Source organism: Lactuca virosa, chromosome 7, assembly GCF_052849685.1.
Source record: "Lactuca virosa cultivar CGN04683 chromosome 7, Lactuca_virosa_CGN04683_v6, whole genome shotgun sequence".
Classification (NCBI taxonomy): Eukaryota; Viridiplantae; Streptophyta; class Magnoliopsida; order Asterales; family Asteraceae; genus Lactuca; species Lactuca virosa.
The window spans coordinates 88,008,280-88,029,106 of record NC_136432.1 but is presented as its reverse complement, the minus strand read 5'-3'; the positions used below and the strand labels follow the sequence as shown (position 1 = coordinate 88,029,106).

The following is a 20,827-nucleotide window of genomic DNA, read 5'->3' as shown; positions in this document are numbered from 1 at the left end:
ATCTTGCAATCTCCACCCTAGTGCCGCCACAGACGTCACCGGATTCCGCGGCTTTTCATGCTTCCCAAGATCAATCATAATCTCATATTTACAATCCAACATCCCTGTCGTTGGCTGAATTTTCGTAACAATGGATAAATTATGAAAATCACATGATCCTTTTTGCTGATTAAACGTTTGAAAATACTGATTAAATGCATATGACGCATTACCCCGCGCATCCAAACCATTACACGAAGAACCATAACATAAACTCGTACAATCCGCATAAGTACATGCATAATTCACACTGTCAGCTAAATTAGGGTCCGATTCACTTGCCCCTTCTGCCATAACGCACCACTGTCGGGATAAGTATCGGACCCCTTTAGCTGACACAGCGTCCTATTGTTACTTCCTAGGTCAAGTCTATATTTGACTATGCCATCGTAATTAAAAACCCCCTAATGTCGTTCAAAATTACCAGGGTCTATATTTTTCTGATCCTCATCGATAAGCCCGAAAATGTAAGCATCCGGTGGTGTTTTCCTTTTCGGTGTCCCTTGTCCTAGAATTATCCGACTTACTAACCATTGGTTAAATTTCCGGGCATACCCTAAATTTGCTTTCTGGTCACCGTGTGTTGGTCCATATCTTCATATTTCATAGCGGTTTTGGTCCCTGTACCATGTAACATAACTATTTTGCCATTTTATCTAATTTTTATTGTTTATTTAGCACTTATATTATTATCCCTCGGTGGGGGGTAGTGGGCCACTTGATATAATATAATAAATAAATAAGATGTAAAATAATCAAATGAAAATGGAAAAATAGTCATTTTACACGGGGTCGAGGAACCAAGCCTTGTGAAACCCTAAACTAGGAACCAAAATTGATAAAAAAAAAAAGTAAATCTTTTTTTCGATAAAAAAACAAATAAAATTACATACCACAGTGGTACCAAATTTATATTTTAATCAAGATGCTAAGATATATAAAAGGGTAGGTGTCATTACATGTTCAAAGTGAGTTTTATATGTGCAAAAGGGAAATACTTCCAAAAAAAAGGGAATAAGTTCACTTTCAAGTTTCAACAAATCAATTGTGTATTAGAAAATAATATTTCATTCACGCATTGTATTTTGCTTATTTTTGCACAAATATAATATTATAACTAATATCAAACTCCATTTTAACATATAGTTGTGTAAATTTATGCTTACAGTTTTAGAGTTTGGTTCTTTTTTTCTTCTCTTATTTAAGAGTTTCTTCTCTTGTATTAGAGTATAGAAAGTATTTGTTAACACTTTGATAAAGTGTGAATATTTTTGGGGAGACTTGAGAGATTAGTCTATGTGATTATAACAATTTATCATATAATGGATCGTTCTCTCTGGAGGCCCGTGGTTTTTCTCTGGTTTTGGAGTTTCCACGCATATTCTTGTGTCCATTTATTTTTCTCTATTATTGTTATTAGGAAGTTGTTGGGAACCTTGAGGCCCTTTTCCCAACAAGTGGTATTTGAGCTCCAGGTTTTGGAGGAGATCTCAGTTTTAGAGATTGGTATTATGCTCTGTGGCTATAGCTTTGTTTGATCTTCCACATCCAAAAACAAATCTCTATTGGTCGTATTGGAAGGTGTCTCAGTACTCTTCATCTTAAGCTATGTGGTTGTACTCTAATCTTCCACATCAGAAACGAAGATTCGGTTTGAAGATACATATACGATGTTAAAATATAGTCCCATAAGGTTCGATGTAGAGAAATACGATGGAAGAGTCAACTTTGGTTTGTGGCAAGTTCAATTCAAGGATGTGTTGATTCAATCTGGGTTACACAAGGCATTGAAGGGGAAACCAGTCCCCGTTCCAAGCAAGGATTCAAGCGGAACCAGTAAAATCGATGATGAAGAATGGGAAGATTTGGATTTGAGGGCGGCAAGTGCAATTTGTTTGTCTGTAGCAAAGAATGTTCTTGCAAATGTGCATGGGATATCAATGGCAAAGGATCTTTGGGAGAAACTTGAGCAGTTGTATCAAGGCAAAGGCATCTCGAATCAGTTGTATCTCAAGGAACAATTTCATACTCCTTGTATGAATGGAGATACAAAAATTTTAGATCATCTAAGTGTTCTTAATAACATCGTGTCAGAATTGAGGTTATCGGTGTGAAGGTTGAAGATCAAGATAAAGCAGTGAGGCTCATATTATCTTTGTCATCTTCTTATGAGCATATGAAGCACATTCTAATGTATGAGAAAGAGACTCTGAATTATACAGATGTTACTGGAAAACTCCTGTCCGAGGAGAAAAGACTAGATAATAGCAGTCATGCTCAGTTAGAAGGAACGGTTATGATATGCAGGGACGATAAGAAGAAGAAGTCACAGAGGATTTTGGTATGTTGGAAGTGTGGACAGTCTGTACATGTCAAGAGTAATTGTCCAGGCGGAGCAGATTCGATAAAAGACTCCAATACATGCGTATCCCTCATTACTGACAATGATGACTTCCTTTGAAGCCATGTCATCCCCATGGTATGCCCGTTCTACCATGAAAAGTGATGTAGTATTTGTTAACGGGGTTCACGAGTTACACATGTGCATTGGATTGACATAAATGCAGGATGTGTGGTGAAGATGATGTTAATGGCTGATGAACTTCCGGGTATGCCAAGCGGGGAAGTTGCACCATAATTTTTCAGCAAGTTTTTCAACATGGGTCGAGGTGAAATTCTTATAATGGTTTATTGTAAGTGGCGATTCTCTTTTATGGTGGAGTATGAGAATTTTATGGCTTTAGAATTATGATTGTCAGTTGAAGACAATGTTTCCTTTTATGTGGTTACTGTTGTGTTTTTCATTCATTTATCCAAGGTGGAGATTGTTGATTTTTGGCTAAAGAATGAATAGTGGTTCCCATCCCATATTGCTAGAAGGATGAAAGCCTGGGAGGTCTCAATGCTTATAAAATAAGATCAAGGCTTTGGTTTCAAAGCACCCCAACCAAAATACATTTGAAGTGTTTGGTTCTTTCTTTCTTCTCTTATTTTATAGTTTCTTCTCTTGTATTAGAGTATAGAAAGTCTTTGTTAACACTTTGATAAAGTGTGAGTATTTTTGGGGAGGCTTGAGAGATTAGTCTATGTGATTGTAACAATTTATCATATAGTGGATCGTTCTCTCTAGAGACCCGTGGATTTTCTCTAGTTTTGGAGTTTCCACGTATATTCTTGTGTCCGATTATTTTTCTTTATTATTGTTATTAGGAGGTTGTTGGGAACCTTGAGGCCGTTTTCCCAACAAGAGGTATGTGTAAATGTGTGTCGTTCTTGATCCTTTGAAGAGTTTGGCTTGTGGTATGTTCGAGAAGTTGAAATATTTGTGCAATTTATTTCTTCAGATTTCAGTTTCACCTGATAAAAAATTTAGGCTAAATTCAAGCCTTATAATTATAGGGTTACTTTTCTTAAGGTTATTAAAGCGATAACTGACGTAAGGAGAGAAGAGAATTTAGACATTGTCAACATATTTCAAATTCTTCGGGGTAAGTATTTTTCTCTATTAGTTTTGTGTTGTTTCGCATAATGAGTAATTGAGTTTCCAATTGGTCAAAGCCTTCTGTTCATTGAATTTTACTAATTTTGATGAGATTCAAAAGTAATATTGGGATTGTTTTCCAGAAGAAACCCCAAAATCGGTGTTGAGATTGATGTGATTTAAGGGGTTGACATTGTACCATTTGAAGAGCCCTTTACTGGTAGACTTTCTGTAAGTCCCTAAAATTGCTTGATGTATCAATCCGATCCACTTGATGGTACGGAATCCCAATCAAGTGGATGATGCAAGATGAAATGGCGAAGAAGAAGAAATTGATGAATCTTCAATGTATTGATGATATGAATGATGATCCAACACAAGATTCACACACACATACTTCTTCTCTCTAACTTTCTCTCTCTAGAACATATGAATGCCACAACAATGATTGCTTCTCTAGAACGCCCCTTTCTCTCTAATACTCTAGCGTCACCCACTAAACACTCCCCTAATGACTATTTATACATATGGACCGAAAACCCAAGCCCACAACTCAAAGGCTAGACCGAAAACACATGAGTTTTCGGTCCAAGCTACAAATAAACCCAAGATGGTTTTCAGCCCAAGACCGAAAACTACAAAAGCCTAGAAAAGCAAAGTATAAACCAAATTTTAGACCCAACAATCCCCCCCTTGGTTTATAGCTTTCTTTTCTTATGACCTAACAAACTCCCCCTAAATTTGTAGCTTGCATTTCTTGTCAATCTTCACTTTGTGCTTGGCTTCAGCGTTAATCTTCTATTTCTTCACAACTTTCAAGATGAACATATAAATCTTCTGAGTGAATGACTTCATCTTGAACAGTTGGGTTTTTCTTCAAAATTTGACTTTGAACGCACGTTGGGTGTGGAGGCTTCTTGAAAAGATTCTTGAAAAACAACACTTTCAGCTTGAGAATCTTCAGAGAGAATAATAGAGAGAACGAATCTTCTGGATCACTTAAGCAGGTACATAGATAGCAGCAAATTGATTGAGGAGGCTTCAATGCAATCTGTCACATAATCTTAAAATACAGCTTCACCTTGCTTCTGGGGTTGAAAGATTGAATGTTGAAAGACTAATCTTCATTTCTTGTTCCTTCGAATGAATATTCTTCGACAATCACGGATGAAGCGTTGGCTCAGAAAATCTCGATACAGTCTCCATGAGTCTCATCTACATCTGAGTTCACTTTTCAAGACAAAGAAAATTTGAGATAAAAACAAAACTAAAAGAAAACTTAGCACACAATATTTTTGGATTTTTCATATTTTCTGAAAAAATAAAATAGAAACAAAAATATTTTTGGATTTTTGAATTTTCTGAAAAAGAAAATAAAACAGAATTAACACTATTTTTGGATTTTTAATTTTTCTGATTTTTGTTTGATTTTAAAAAATTTTAATTCTCCCCCTAAATTTGTGCATAGAGGAAAACTATGAACAAATTTAACATAAACAAAAATGATAACTAAATTTAAGACTGATTTGGGATCAAAGTTTTCAGGCAATTCAATATCGTTTATCAGCACAAACCTGCATGCTTAGATCTGGTCAATCACCGATATTGTGATCCACTTAAACACAAAGAATATTGACAAATTGGACAGATTATAAGGGACAAGACATTTCACCTATATTCCTAAATGGACCATTTAGCTGACGACGACCAAGGATATTGTTGTCCACTTAAATTCAGCAGCGAGATCTGCAGACAACCTATTAAATGGTTCAATTTTAGATGTACTAGAACGTGTTTCTCCACTTCCCGATATACCCCGGTAATCAAGAACTTCCAAAGAACTCTTTACTTTAGGTGAGTATACAATCATTAAGAAAGAAGTCAGATATAGAAGTGCATATGTTGTATCCCAGGTCGGATGTGTTCCAATCACGCAAAGGGAACAACATATGACTAACATAGATAGAGGGTTAAAGATATAGAAAGGTGCATATGCTGTGTCCCAAGTCGGATCTTCCGATCACGCAGAGGGGACAGCATATGACTAACAAATAGAAAGAATTGCATAGATAAGAAGATGCATAGAGATAGAGTTGCATATGTTGCATTCCGGGTCGGATATGTTCCAATCACGCAGAGGAGGCAACATATGACTGACAGATAGAAAGCAAGAAAATAATTTCCTACAGACCTACTTTATCAGAACCCCCCAGTTGCCCTATCAGTACCAGAATTAAGGTCATGAGACCATACATCAAGGAAATGTTAACCCACAGTTCTAGATACATATGAATTTTAGTGTATCCAACAGGTTCCCATGTTTATCTCACTGCTCAATCTACCCGAGCGTCGTATTGTCAGTCCAAATAAAACTATCTAAGCCTATATTGTCAAGTCCTTGCATTGCCAATCTAAGTCTAGTCCTTTTGAACCCTTCGTGCCTACCAGCACATTGAACACAGAGTCTAGACAATTCAGCTTTAGTGCCTTACACTTGTTTAAACTGCCCGTTATCACTCAATCTGATATCACTTCCCGAATAATACCTACGAAAGAAAAACCATAAGAACATATTTTTGGATTTTTTTTGTTTTTCTAATTTTTTCTAATTTTTTTTTTTGTGTTTTGATTTCTCCCCCTTAAATTGTGCATGGGGAAGAAAGAAAATAAAATAAATGTGCAAAACTAAAAAATTGTCTTTGAAACGAATCATTTTAATAAAAACTCAGGAGTATCGAGAAGAAAACTCAAACCGTAATTCACCAATTGAAGTTGCAACCAGATGATCTGAGAACAACACGCATATTTCAATCTCAGAACAGATCCAAAAATTCTTCACATCGTTAAGTACAATCCCCATTTGTGATCCTCTCCTTTCTTCCTTTCCCGCAAAGGACACATACTCTCACTTAAAGTTCTGAGTATTGTAAAGTTGAGAGATGTCTCCTATCATGTCCCAGGAACAACCACTATCAACAAACCGAAGTCTGATGATATGCCTCCATGGCTGCTCCAGCACATAAAGCGAGATCAGTTGGTCTTTGGAACCCAGTCCATTTTGAAACTGGGTTGACCTTTGTCATCAACGCAAGGTACTCTCTCCCATGACATATCCGGCTTATCACAAACAAAATATGAAGAAATGTTAGAATCATTTGAATATTTGGGAGTTTGAACCTTTGGTACCCATCTGTAGTTGGGTTTAACCCATTTCTTGTTCAATCGGTTGGGTGCCTTAGCACTTGATTTTGAACTTGAAGCCGATTGCTGAGATGACTTTGACCTAACCGGTCTTGGTTTCACTGGAGCATCTCTTGAATTGGACTTCTTGGCAGACATTCCCTTCTTGTCCTTGGGATTTTGATTCTTGGCCTTTGGATTTGGATTCTTGCCCTTCTGCGCGTTCCAGTCACCATTGCGTGATTGTGACCTCGAAGGATTTCTTTTGGAGTATCTCCTTCTTGGCGCGTTCTGCCATCCTTGAGCGTAGTAGGGAACATATTCACGATTTGGACAATTTATGGCAATGTGTCCAGGTGTTCCACAATGAAAACATGTCTGTTTCTTCACGTATGAGTTGTTTCTTCCTGCCCCTGGTGGCGTGCTCTTGCCTTGTCTCTGATTGTTCCCACAAGCACACTTGCAGCAAGTAGTCTACTTCGCTTATTTTGGTGGCCTGTATATACCAACAACATGTTGATTAGAAGTAACTGAGTTAGAAGCAACAGATTCAGAGTTCAAGGAGACATTGGTTTGCCAGTCAGTAGAATTAACAGAACTATAACTAATTATGCTCTCCTTGTCCTCATCTTCCACTACTTTACCTGCACAGGAAGTAGAAACATTAGTATCCTTCACCTCAACACTCTCAGTTGGCCCATATTGTTCAGTTTTAACTGAAGCTGGTACAGGGGATTGGCCAAACTGAGTAGGTATCTCTTCCTTGTTGGTCTCAAGAGGTGGGTTATAGTTGTCATTTAGAGGAGGTGGAACACTATGATACCCTAGACCCTTGTTTTGATTATCTTTAAATGTTAGTTGTTTTTCTATCATCGATGCAACTACCTCACTTGACACATCAAAATTCTTAATGGTAAAATCTACATCTTTATATTTAGCTTTTAATGTATCAAGTTCGGCAGTCAAGTTAGCAAGCTTTTCCTTAACATATGTATAATTTGCACATTTGTTGCTGTATTCCTCATGAAGTGTTCTAAAGTCCTTGGTTTTGGCCTCTAGTTGTGCTTTTAAGGGTTTTGGCCCTTCCTAAGTGTATATCCTTCATATTTAAGGTCCTCATTTTCTCTTTTTAATATATCGATTTGATCACGAAGAAACTTAATTGTAGCTTCACAAGATTGAGAGCATGAAACTTCATTGACTGGGGTGTTTGAGGAACTTATTGTTTATCAAAAATGCCCTTTGACTATAAACCTCAAAAGTCAACCTTAAAAGTCAAATTAAAAAAAGTCAAACTTGAAAAGTCAAACCGAAAAGCCAGACGTGAAAACTTGAAAATTAAACGAGAAAGTCAAAGGTCAAACTTCAAAGTCAAAGTCAACTTTTAAGGTCAAAAGTCAAACTAGTAAGTCAAAAATCAAAAGTCAAAGCTTTGAGCAGAAAACGAAAATTTTAAATTCAAAAAATTGATTTTTTTGGGCCAAAAATGTCAAAAATCCGAAACTTGGACCGAAAACGCGAGGCTTCTTGGAATGGCCGAAATCGCGAAGCTTCTTGAACCTTATCGAGAAGATTCACTGCTGACCGCAAAAGGGCTGTTGACCGCAAACGAGGACTACAAACTTGCGAGGATTGAACACGTGCGAAACTGTAAACTGTCCGAAGCCGAAAACGTCCGAGGCCCGCTCCACCGCAAACTCGGACACGCTCCACCGAAAACCCTCGTTTTCGGCTGTAAACGACCTTCTGACCGCAAACGCTTCGGAAAAGCTAGCTACTGTGCGAAAATGGCCGCCTCGCCCTCGCTGATTACGTCAAAAAAACACATTTTTTCACTTTTTTAAGCCCTTAACTCGATCAAAAAGTCATTTTTATGAAGAACACGGAGAACAAACCCCCAATATTTTGTCCAAAACCATCCAAAATGCCAAATCCTTCAAGAAAAAAAATCCAAAAACGTTCAATATCTTGCCAATTTAATTGATACGATCCAAGCTTTGACACCAACTGTAAGTCCCTAAAACTGCTTGATGTATCAATCTGATCCACTTGATGGTGCGGAATCCCAATCAAGTGGATGATGCAAGATGAAATGGAGAAGAAGAAGAAGAACTTGATGAATCTTCAATGTATTGATGATATGAATGATGATCCAACACAAGATTCACACACATACACTTCTTCTCTCTAACTTTCTCTCTCTAGAACATATGAATGTGACAACAATGATTGCTCCTCTAGAACGCCCCTTTCTCTCTAATACTCTATGTCACCCACTGAACACTCCCCTAATGACTATTTATACATATGGACAGAAAACCCAAGCCCACAACTCAAAGGCTAGACTAAATACACATGAGTTTTCGGTCCAAGCTACAAATAAACCCAAGATGGTTTTCGGCCCAAGACCGAAAACTACAAAATCCTAGAAAAGCAAAGTATAAACCAAATTTTAGACCCAACACTTTCTCACTCTTCATCCATCCCAAGAACTTCAAGTTATTGGCTTCTAGAAAGTCAAATCTTGAATAACACAAGTTCAAATTTGACATGGATTCTAATCTTTTTCTATTTTTATATGATTCAAGTCCAACACTCTTTACATAATAAGATTTCAATCACTAGCTGTTTCTACAACAACACACCAATTCTTATGGATTTTGAAGATGAAAGCCAGCTCGTTTGACACTCAAAAAGTCAAGTATGAACTTAATTTCATTAAGTTTGATTTGTTGTTTAAACCCTGTAGAGTCTTGTTTTATGTGTATAGAAGTATATACTTGGACAACAAGCAAAGAAGCAAAACAATGGTGATCCTAACAATGAGAACAATGTTGCACATCAATCACATTTTAATATTTCATCAATTTCAATAGTTTTTTTTTCCAGTATTTCTCATGGTTATTTGATATTTGATCAAACCAACGATTACAAACAAACTTCAAATTCAAATTCATGTTTCAGATGAGTCATTCGCCGCCGGAAAACGGCGAAGAAACCGGCGATATGGGTCCGGAATGTCCTTCACTTGTCAACTTGTTGGCGGTGGTGATATCGCTGCCAACAGGTCGACAAGTGAAGGACATTCCAGATCTATATCGCCGGTTTCTTAGTTGTTTTCCGGCCGCGAATGACCCATTTGAAATTTGAATATGAATTTGAATTTGAAGTTTGTTTGTGATCGTTGTTTTGATCAAATATCAAATAACCATAAGAAATACTGAAAAAAACTATTGAAATTGATGAAATATCAAAATGTGATTGATGTGCACCACTGTTATCATTGTTGGGATCACCATTGTTTTGCTTCTGTGCTTGTTGTCCAAATCTGTACTTCTATACACATAAAACAAGACTCTAAAGTCAAAAGGTTTAAACAACAAATCAAACTTAATGAAATTAAGTTCATGTTTGACTTTTTGAGTGTCAAACGAGCTGACTTTCATCTTCAAAATCCACAAGAACTGGTTTGTTGTTGTAGAAACAACTAGTGATTTAAATCTTATTATGTAAAGAGTGTTGGACTTGAATCATATAAAAATATAAAACGATTTGTGACATCCCGAAATTTAGGGCTAATATTATAGACAACCAATTTGTGACTAAACAATCAGAAGAAAAAAACCAACCCTTTACTAGTGAACGCATTTGAAATGATCACCCTGTCTCAAGGCCTAAACCTATCTCCCTTATTTGACAGACATCAGGTACATCAGTCACTGTCTCAGTCCAATGCATGTCAAATAGTTGATTGTTTTGTCTCAAATGTAAATTTATGTTATTTTATTTTATTTTATTTAAGGATCATGTAAAGAGACAAACTCGTTTTGTGTCACGCAAGGCAGCTAAAGATATAATTTCAACAGTTGAAGTGATTGCAGAATTATTGGGTTTCCAGGTCCAAACACATGGCTACAAGTTAAACTTGGTAATCAATATTGTATATCTTATGTGAATAAATTACAATAGTATATATATATATATATATATATATATATATATATATATATATATATATATACACTTTACAATGTTACACTTTGATACCTTCTAATATAATATAAAGCCTAGTCTAATATTCCCCCGCAAGCTAAGGCTGGGAAGCCACTTGTAACTTGTTTCTCAAATCTAGAAATCATTGAGTGGAAGATGGTTGAGCATGTGTATACTGGTCACAGGCGGAAGAAGTGGAGGGAGTGTTAGGGTGTATGTTTGTTCGACGGGAGTATGTTTGGCTAGGGAAAGGAGCAGGTTGAGGTGAAGCATGTGATTGCATGGTTGGGGATGGTTGTGGTGGTTCAGTTTGAGGTGGTGTGTCATTTTGGTGGTTAGGTAAATTTGGAACAGGTTGAGAAGTTAGATAAGATGAGTAATATGGTTTGTTGAATGGAGAAGGATCAGGAGGATTTGGAGACATGGCAAATGGAAATAATTGTTCATTGAAGCGGACATGGTGTGCAATATAGATGCAGTTGGTTTGTGGATCGAAGCAGCGATAGCCATGGTGGGAGGTACTATAACCGAGAAACAAACATGGTGTAGAGCGGAAGTCCATTTTATGTTTGTTGTAAGGGTGTATGTGAGGAAAACATTGACACCCAAACACTCGTAGGAATAAGTAATCAGGTTGATGGCGAAAGTCAAGTTCAAAATGAGAGGTATTGGAATTTGTCTGTGAGGGCATTCGATTAATAAGATAAGTGGCGGTGTCAAAGGAAAAATGCCAAAAACGTCGTGAAACATTAGATTTGACTAATAATATGAGGCCAGTTGCGACAACGTGTCGGTGACGGCGTTCAACATAGCCATTTTGTTCACTTGTGTGTGGAGAAGAAAGGCGATGTAAGATGCCAAGAGTGGAAAAGGAGGAAAAGTTACAGAATTAACCCCCCCCCCCACACCCCAATCGGTTTGAACAGATTTAAGTTTAGTGTCAAATTGGCTTTCAACAGTGAGAATAAATTGTTTGAAGGTAGTGTAAACATCAGATTTTTCTGTAAAGGAAATATCCACATGAATCTAGTAAAATGATCTACACACAATAAAAAATAATGGTGGCCACCGAAGGATGTAACCGGAGCGGGACCCCAAACATCACAAAAAACAAGATCCAACATATGATTGCTTTTAATATTAGATGGTAATAAATGAAGTTTTGAGGACTTGCCAATAGAACATGAATCACAAGAAATACTAGAACAATTGTTAGTCAAAGGTAAATGAAACTTAGAAAACATAGACTTCAAAAGTTGAGGGTGAGGGTGGCCCAATCTTTGATGCCATGTAGTTGGAGAAGCACGAGTTGCAAAGAAGGACACTATAGATTGCACTCTCCCGTTACTTGGACCCATGTGGAGGATATTATGTGTAAACATGTCCTTCACAAGAAAAAAGGTAGAATGAAATTCAAAATAAACATTATTATCTTGACAAAATTGTTAAACAGAGAGGATATTTTATGGAATGGTTGGGACATGTAGGACATGTTTAAGATTGAATGTTTTGGTGGGTGAATGAAAGCTTGAAGAACCAATATGTAAGATAGGCAAACCTTTACCTTTGCCAACATGAAGATTATCCTCGCCATAGTAGGCTTCAGAGTTTTCAAAACTAGAAAGATTCGATGCAGCATGATGACTCAATCCTGTATCTGGAAGTCATGTACTTGAATCTTGTGAGCGATAATCAACATAGTTGGCAGATGGTGCTTATCTCGATCCAAGTGAGTGTATTGGGGTCACAGATTGGACATTGAGACAATACATGCCCTATACCACACCTGTTACATGTACCAAAAACATTATTTTGATTAGATGCCCAACTAAATTGATTACGAGTACCTCTTCCTTGAGTGCGATTGTTGTAGTTCCTACGTCCACGATTGTTGTTGGAGTTGCCTGATCGACTGTTTTGAGCCCGATCACGGTTGTTCTGAGATCTATTTGTGTAGTGTGCTTGAGGTTGCAACTGAAAACCTAACTGAGCAGCAAGTTGTTGAATGGCTTGAACTGCCTCTGTAGAGCCTTGTAGAGGCCTGGGACGAGATAGTTGTAGGGACCGATTTACGAATAGATGTTGCTGCAGTGAAGGCTTGCGCTGGGGTAACCTCAATGGAGGTTTTTGAGATCATATAATCATGATCTAGCAGTAGAGCATGAAGATCAACGAAGTGAATGGGAACTTGACGGGCAAGGATGGTTGACTTGAGACCATTTTATTCTTCACGCAACCCAGATAGAACGAGCATGACCAAATCTTTTTCTTTCATGGGTTCGTCTACGTTGGCTAAGGCATCCAAGTATTCTTGAGCCCTAGTAAGATAGGCGGATGACGACTCATTAGGTTTCATTTGTATCTTCAATAGTTGAGTCTTCAAGGTGTATTCCCTTGAAGAGGTATGAGGCGCAAAAGCACGTTCCAGAGCAAGCCATAATTCTCGAGAAGTGTTTCCTTGAGCATGTTGAAAAGCAGTTTCAGAGATTGTGGACAGAATTATCATCCTTACGTGAGTGTCATTCAAAACCCAGATTGTAAACTCTAGGTTGACTTGTGTTGCAGCAGTCGGTTCTTTGTCTTTATCAGAAGAAGATGTAGCCAGATGTAGCCATTGAGATGGTAGAAGAGGGACAAGGAATGGTACCATCGATATAGCCGAATAGATTGTTTGTTACAAGAAAGGGCTGAATCATCGTTTTCCAGTACATTTGAAACAAACTTGTGTGAGTTGTCATCTTGTTTTGTGATTACCAGAGAACAGAAAACAGAAGAATACAACAATTGACGACTTCTGGACGGAGAACGGCGGTTGTGGCTGCCGATTAGGTTTAGGGTTAATTGGCTCTGATACCAAGTTAAACTTTGTAATCAATATTGTATATCTTACGTGAATACATTACAAGAGTATATATATACTTTATAATGTTACACTTTGATACATTCTAATATAATATAAATCCTAGTCTAATACTACAAGGTATACAAAATTTCCCTCATTTTCTTTTTCCTAATATTTTTCTATAACTTAAATTCCACAAATTAATTTGCAGACACGTCTCGAAGGAGCTTCTGTGAATCGATGAATCGAGTGGGGCAATTTGCCGTTGTTTTAGAGGTAAAAGTTAAAACTTTTGCATTTCATTTTTTATTACACTTGCAATATTGTTTTTTAAGAAACTTATTTTATAAAGAATTAATTATATTGATTATGACTAATAGTATTTTCATTTAAGGTATTTGAAGTTGCAGCATCTCTTTTTATGGTGGATGTTCGAAAAGCTGTTGGAGATACTCTTGAATACCACAAGGCAAGCAACATATATCTTTCTTCCATTCTGAAAATAAATAAATAATATTATAAATAATTATTGGGTTAAATATGATAAAATTATAGTCATCTACTTTTTACTTGCAGTTTTACATGAACTTTTGTAACATATTGGACCACATTATTTGGAAACCAAAAGAAGGTATGGAGAATTCTTCTCTACTCAGAACTATGACTTGTTAAGTCAAAATCTTCCATTTCCTTTATATTAAGTCGAGGGAAAAAAAACTTTAAATTTGGTGTGTAAATTTTAAAACAAAATTATATGTTCCCATGTAACTAGTTATATGTTTCAATTATTTGAATGTATTATATGGTTGCTGGTTGCAAATTTATACTATTAAAATAATAATCTATTTTTGTAAGAAAAGGTTGCAGTCATTTAAATACATTTTTGGTGATTAAATATAATTTAGGGGCTTTTTGGTAGAAACCATTCAGTGTTGAAGCAGTAAGAGACGTGAATGATTTAGTGAAACGCAAAATAAACCAATAAACAATTAGAAATGCGACAGAAATCATTATTCATCTTTTGATAAAATAAATCACGCGAAACTTAAAGCAGAAATACAATGTACAAGATTCAAAACTAAATCTCCTCACGAAACCCAACTAATGATAAACGACAACATAACCACCACCACACCGGAGTAGCTCAAATCTTGCAATCTCCACCCAAATGCCGCCACAGACGTCACCGGATTCCGCGACTTCTCATGCTTCCCAAGATCAATCATAATCTCATATTTACAATCCGACATCCCTGTTGTTGGCTGAATTTTCGTAACAACAGATAAATTATGAAAATCACACGTTCCTTTTTGCTGATTAAACGTTTGAAAATATTGATTAAACGCATACGACGCATTACCCCGCGCATCCAAACCATTACACGAAGAACCATAACCTAAACTCGTACAATCCGCATAAGTACACGCATACTTCACACTATCAGCTAAATTAGGGTCTGATTCACTTGCCCCTTCTGCCATAACGCACCACTGTCGGGATAAGTACCGGACCCCTTTAGCTGACACCAGCGTCCTATTATTACTTCCTAGGTCAAGTCTATACTTGACTGTGCCATCATAATTAAAAACCCCCCAATGTCGTTCAAAATTACCAGGGTCTATACTTTTCTGATCCTCATCGATAAGCCCGAAAATGTAAACATCCGGTGGTGTTTTCCTTTTCGGTGTCCCTTGTCCTTGAATTATCCGGCTTATCAACCCTTGGTTAAACTTCCGTGCATACCCTAAATTCGCATTTTGGTCACCGTCAGTTGGCCACCCGATCTCTCCAACGATCACCGGCATCGCCGGAAAACCGTTCTTTTCAAGGGCCCACACAAGGGTATCGTAATTAGCATCAAATACATTTGTGTATGAAATTGTTCCATCAACCACCGGAGCATTTGTTCCGGCGAAGAATGCAAAGTCAATTGGAAAATGTGGGTCGGCGTAGAGGCTGAGGAAAGGGTAGATGTTGATGGTGAGTGGTGCTGCGTTGTCGCTTAGGAATTGGACGATGGAGATCATGAGGCTGTGGATGTCTGACCGGAAATTTCCTTCTGATGGGACGCCGGAGTTGCTTTCGTAAACGTCAGCGTTTAGTGGGACTGTTATTTTGACTTGACTGCCTAGACCGGCTTTTATTAAGGCGGCTTGGATGTTTTGGAGAGCCGGAAGAGTTGCGTTTGTGAACATGTTTTTGTAGGTCTTGAGAAACGGTTCGTTCCCAACCGCTACATACCTAACAAAAATCAAAAATCAATATTTTTAAATTAGAAACAATTTTTATTTTAGAATCTTATTTTATTTTTTATTTAATCACCTTATTATTAGATTAATCCAAGAAATAGTAATGTATTCCATTCGACTATTTTCATCATTTGTTTATTTATTTTAGACTCTTCTTTTTATTTGTTTTATTCATCTTATTATATCATAACAATATTTTCAAAATAGAAAACAATTTTTATTGTTATTCAAAAACTAGATACGACCTTGTCTACTATGATTGGATTATTGTTATTCACCTTTAATAGTTAAAAATGATTTCATATAAATAAGTAATTATATGAGTAATTAGTTAAATATCAAGAAACATCATATATAAAGTTCTATAATGTAATAGAAAAGTTATACATTTGTTTCTAATTCCATTTAGTCATAAAATACAAGTGTTCTGATCATCATATAGAAAATAATAAGTAAAAGGTCAAAGAAATTTATCCGTAATTTTAATATTTTTTAATCAACGGACAGACTGCTGAAAGTGGTTGATCATTAAAATATTGATTTGATCGATGTATTCGATACAACAATGCAAGTCCAACTTTTAAACGCTAATAAATAAAAAATAAAATTTTCGTACTTTAACATATAACTAACCTTATATCAACTCCACGTGAAACATAAGCAGATACATTTTTTGCCACCCAATCCTCAGCAACCCTAACACCACTAGCCAATGGAGCTAAGAAATCATTAGGAATCCCGAGCATAACCTGAAGTCCTGAATTTCTAAGCGCGTCCAAAACCCTAGGCTCGGCTTCAAAGAGTTTAACTTTATCGAACCCATTGTCCTTCATTAACTTCACCACAATATTAGGTGACAAAGGATGTGATGCACGCGTACCCCAATTAACCCCAAGCCCTCGAACTGATAAAGTTTTGGAATGTAATATGAAAACGATCATAGAAACCCACAAAAATAAAGATTTGTGGGATTCCATGTTTGTGGGTATGGAAAGTGGCAAAGGTATGTTGATATAAGGTTAGGAGAACTTTGTGAAAAGGCAAGGAATTGGACAAAAGTTGATAAAGGGATTAGATGCCCAAATGGATCAATCTTTGTGGTAACTTGTTCTAGAGATTATTTGGAACAAAGGTTAAGTTGGAATTAGTTTCTTTAACATTGTAAATATGTAAAAATGACATTCTAATGTATTTTAGACATGTCCTACGACTTTTATAACTATACGTGTTTCTTTTTTACTTAAAAATATATTTTATTTATTTGAATCGTTGATATTCTTTTACTTCAAAATTAAATGTCTTTATTTATTTGAATTGTTGATGATTTATTGGAATGTGTACTTTAATTCTTTGCGAATTGCGATAACAATATCGAAAAATACAATAAGTATTATAAATAAATATATAATTAATATAAAGTGTGACACAAAAAATGGGAAATAAGAACTTAAATCCAATTAAACAACATGGGGTTTTACCTAACCAAAATCAACCCCAATTGTTTCTTTGACTTTGACCGTACAAAAAGTCAACCATCTCACGTTTGACCAACCCCAAAATGAGCCATAAACAAAAAAAACCGGACCATAACCCCAACCGGTTCACTTAAGAAAGTATATCACATCTCCAAAGATTAACCACAAGTGACTCAATCGCACTCCTACTAATTAAATTACACATTTGGAGGTTCAACCCAACAAGGGTCTCTCCCATTTTCTCAAAAGACAACATACTTTCATTCGAAACCATACAACCCGATAAAGCAAGAACCCGCAACCTCATATTCCCTTCACAACACAGCCAAGAAACACCGGAATCCGTGATTCCGCTCTTCGAAACATCAAGATCTTTGAGAAGCCCGCAATTTCTTCCGATTGCCGCCATGCTTTCGTCGGTGATTTTCCGGCACCCGCCAAGATTGAGTAGTTCTAGGGTTCCGCCATGGATCTTGACCAAATCCACCACCACTTTGTCGGTCAAGTTTATGCAATCGGTAAGGTTGATTTTTTTAAGTCCGGCGGTGCGGGTTTTGAGAAAGTCGAAAAGGCCGGAATCGGTGATTCCGGAAAGCCCGGTTAGATCAAGATTATGTAAATTTGGAGATAACTTCCCGATCATTTCCAAGTTCTTGTTTCCGAACCCAATGCAATTCTTGATTGTTAAAGAATGTAAAGATTGATTTTTTTCGAAAAAGTCGATGGCTTTTTCGTCTAAATCTATAACCCCCATACATTTTACAACCGAAAAAGATTTCATCTTTGAGTTTTGATTCGATAAAGTACCCAAAATCCCTTGTTGGGTTACCCGATTACACTCTTCTAACTGCAAGCTTTCAAGAAACCGGGCAGCTCGGGCAAACGAAACCAACCCTTTATCGGATAAAAACCAACACTTTTTAAGAACCAAATGTTTCAAAACATGACAACCTTTTCCAATCACTTTAAGGCTCAAATCCGTGATCCCACAACACGAAATTACCGTTAAGGACATCAAAGATTCAAGATTTCCCGCATTACCCATCGCCCAAAAACCTTTTTGGCTCACGTTTCGAAGGTTTGTGAGGGCAAGATTGGTAATTGACTTCCCGTATCGCCCGATCACCGCTAGTGATAAGTCCGTTATATCTAAAGATTGAAGCTTTACCTTTGTAAGAACCAATGATGATGAAAAAAGAGTAGCAACACCTTGGTCACCAACATTCGGGCAGTCTTTGATGGTGAGTGATTGTAGATTCGGGCAGCACCGGGCAATGGTTTGAAGGCTTTTGTTTCCAATGTTTTTACAAGATTCGATGGTCAAAGAAGACAGATTTGGGCAGTTCTTGGCTATTGAAATTAAACCAATGTTGGAAATTAAAGGGCAATGACAAAGATCAAGACTTTCTAAAAATTGGCATTTGGAGATTTCGATTAAAGATTCATCTCCAATCATGGGAACATTCCATAAAGAAAGAACCCTAAGATTCGGGCAGCCTCGGGCAATCGCTGAAAATCCGATACTTGTCACTTTATCACTTCCCCTGACCGAAAGCTTGCCCAATCCACCTCGGGCAGATGTTCCAACTGCAATGGCAGCAAGTCTTGTATCGGTTGCTTTCTTTCCTTCTAAAGACCTTGTGAGATACCCATCGTTCTCTTGTTCATCATCATATGAAAACTCGTTGTTGACTTTGACTTTGACCTTATTGGAAACGATAATTTCTGAGGCTTTGAGGTTACTTATGAGGGTAAGCCACCGGAGTGAGACACAGGCGGCGACACTCCTCCCTTTGCCGCCAGATAACCGCCGGAAGATCTCGTAAAGACATTCATCCGGGAGGATTTCGATTGATGGATTGTTTTTGTTATTGGAAAAAAGGCTATATGAATCATTGATTCGTGAACGTTTGCAAGGGTGGTTATAAACATCAAGAATGGAAAATAAACGGTTTGAATTCATGGAACATAATGATCCTCCCGTATGATGTTTATCATCACCTATAAATGCAAACATCAGATCATCAGAAACTAGATTCAGACAAAGGGTAAAATGGTCGTTCGGTGCACAAAATAAACATTATACTTTATCCGGACAGACATTATTTATCTATACAGCCATCAGATTCCAGAATCCAGACAAAGGGTAAAATGGTCATTCAGACGGTTCGGTGCAAAAAAGAGTCTTTGTTCATCCAATCGGAAATCAGCCCTAAATAGAATCAGTCCTTCCATATAGATCCTCATGATAACATTTAGTGTACCAAATTTCATATTCAACGATTATGCTACTCATTATAGCGAATTACAAGATTTACATGTATTTATAGTTGAAGAATGAAGAATGCTCCCTAAAAGGTTAATGCTTTGTACTAACTAACTACAATCTAGGGTTACAAATAGATAATCACAAAACCCTACAGAATAGTTTATTAAATCTTTTATGTCTATTCTACTACGATAAACCCTAAAAACTGCTTCAAAGTTCAAAAATATTTAGGTTCATCATGTCAATTCTCAATTCACCCATTCAATTTTAACCAACATAAACAAAAATGGATGAAAAAACACATAATTCAGAAATTTACGAAATACCCAGAAATGAAAACCATCCCAATTAAAAAAAAACCATCAAGATCTAACTAAAAATTTCAATCTTTGACCTAGAAATCAAGAAACCCCCAATTGGAAAATTTTAAGAACAAGAAATTTAGGGGAACTTACCACAGTAATTAACCAAAGTAGGCATTTTTGTAACTTCTGGGAATAACCCACCAAGAGAGTCTGATATTCCACGGAAAAGCACAAAGAAATTATCAAAAAAGTGTAGTACTTGATTGATTTTTTTTCAAGATTTTATTGCGTGTAACCTAAATTGTGAATTTGTTGAAGAGCATATACTTATTTGTGTAACAGGTTTTCTGGGCTATATATATGTACATATATATGGGGGTGCATGTATGTAAAAGTGAGGTTTAGTCTACAAATACATTGCCTGCATCTCCCCCTAAACCATCGCAGAAGATGTTAAATGCATGTTGCATATACATTCATTGAATCTTTAAAGAATTCATATTGTTTCCCGTTGTTTCTGTGGCATTACAACTTGTACCAACACTAGGAGCCCAATGATTTTATTTTATTTTCCGTAGTGTTCCCATTTGTAGGTTTGAAATAATTATGTTTCATGATTAGGATGAAACGTTGTATCCAAAAAAATAATAACACAACATTAACAAAACTTACCATCACGAAAAAAGAGTAACAAAAATGATCTAGCTTTTCTCATATTCATAAAATGACCATTTACACTAAAACATCGTTACTTGAGTATTAATGTACGTTCTGGAGTTGAAAAGAGGTTGGTGAGATGTGACATAAACACATTTTGAAACCACCACAAAGAAGGGATGGAATGTTCGGGACTGACTTCGTACAATTTACGCATACAGATTATCAACCACGAACAACTAAAAATGAGTTAATTATATCGAGTTCACGAAAAAAAAACTCTTTGTCAACCTCCTCTTTACTATCATAATCTTGAAAGAACCAATCTGGGAATTAT

At 36.6% G+C, this 20,827-nt stretch overlaps 2 protein-coding genes across 2 annotated transcripts; both read right to left on the bottom strand.

The window, feature by feature from the left end:
- Positions 1–14,538: 14,538 nt before the first annotated feature.
- On the bottom strand, positions 14,539–16,761 carry LOC145123334 (O-Glycosyl hydrolases family 17 protein). Its single transcript, XM_079058545.1, has 2 exons — positions 16,418–16,761; positions 14,539–15,776 (listed from the first exon to the last, which is right to left on the bottom strand). The coding sequence occupies exons 1-2, from the start codon at positions 16,759–16,761 to the stop codon at positions 14,624–14,626; spliced, it is 1,497 nt and encodes a 498-aa protein (XP_078914671.1). The 3' UTR covers positions 14,539–14,623.
- Positions 16,762–17,355: 594 nt separating this feature from the next.
- On the bottom strand, positions 17,356–20,277 carry LOC145126223 (EIN3-binding F-box protein 1-like). The gene is made up of 2 exons (XM_079061625.1): positions 19,984–20,277; positions 17,356–19,260 (listed from the first exon to the last, which is right to left on the bottom strand). The coding sequence occupies exons 1-2, from the start codon at positions 20,006–20,008 to the stop codon at positions 17,390–17,392; spliced, it is 1,896 nt and encodes a 631-aa protein (XP_078917751.1). The 5' UTR covers positions 20,009–20,277; the 3' UTR covers positions 17,356–17,389.
- Between the last annotated feature and the right edge of the window lie 550 nt (positions 20,278–20,827).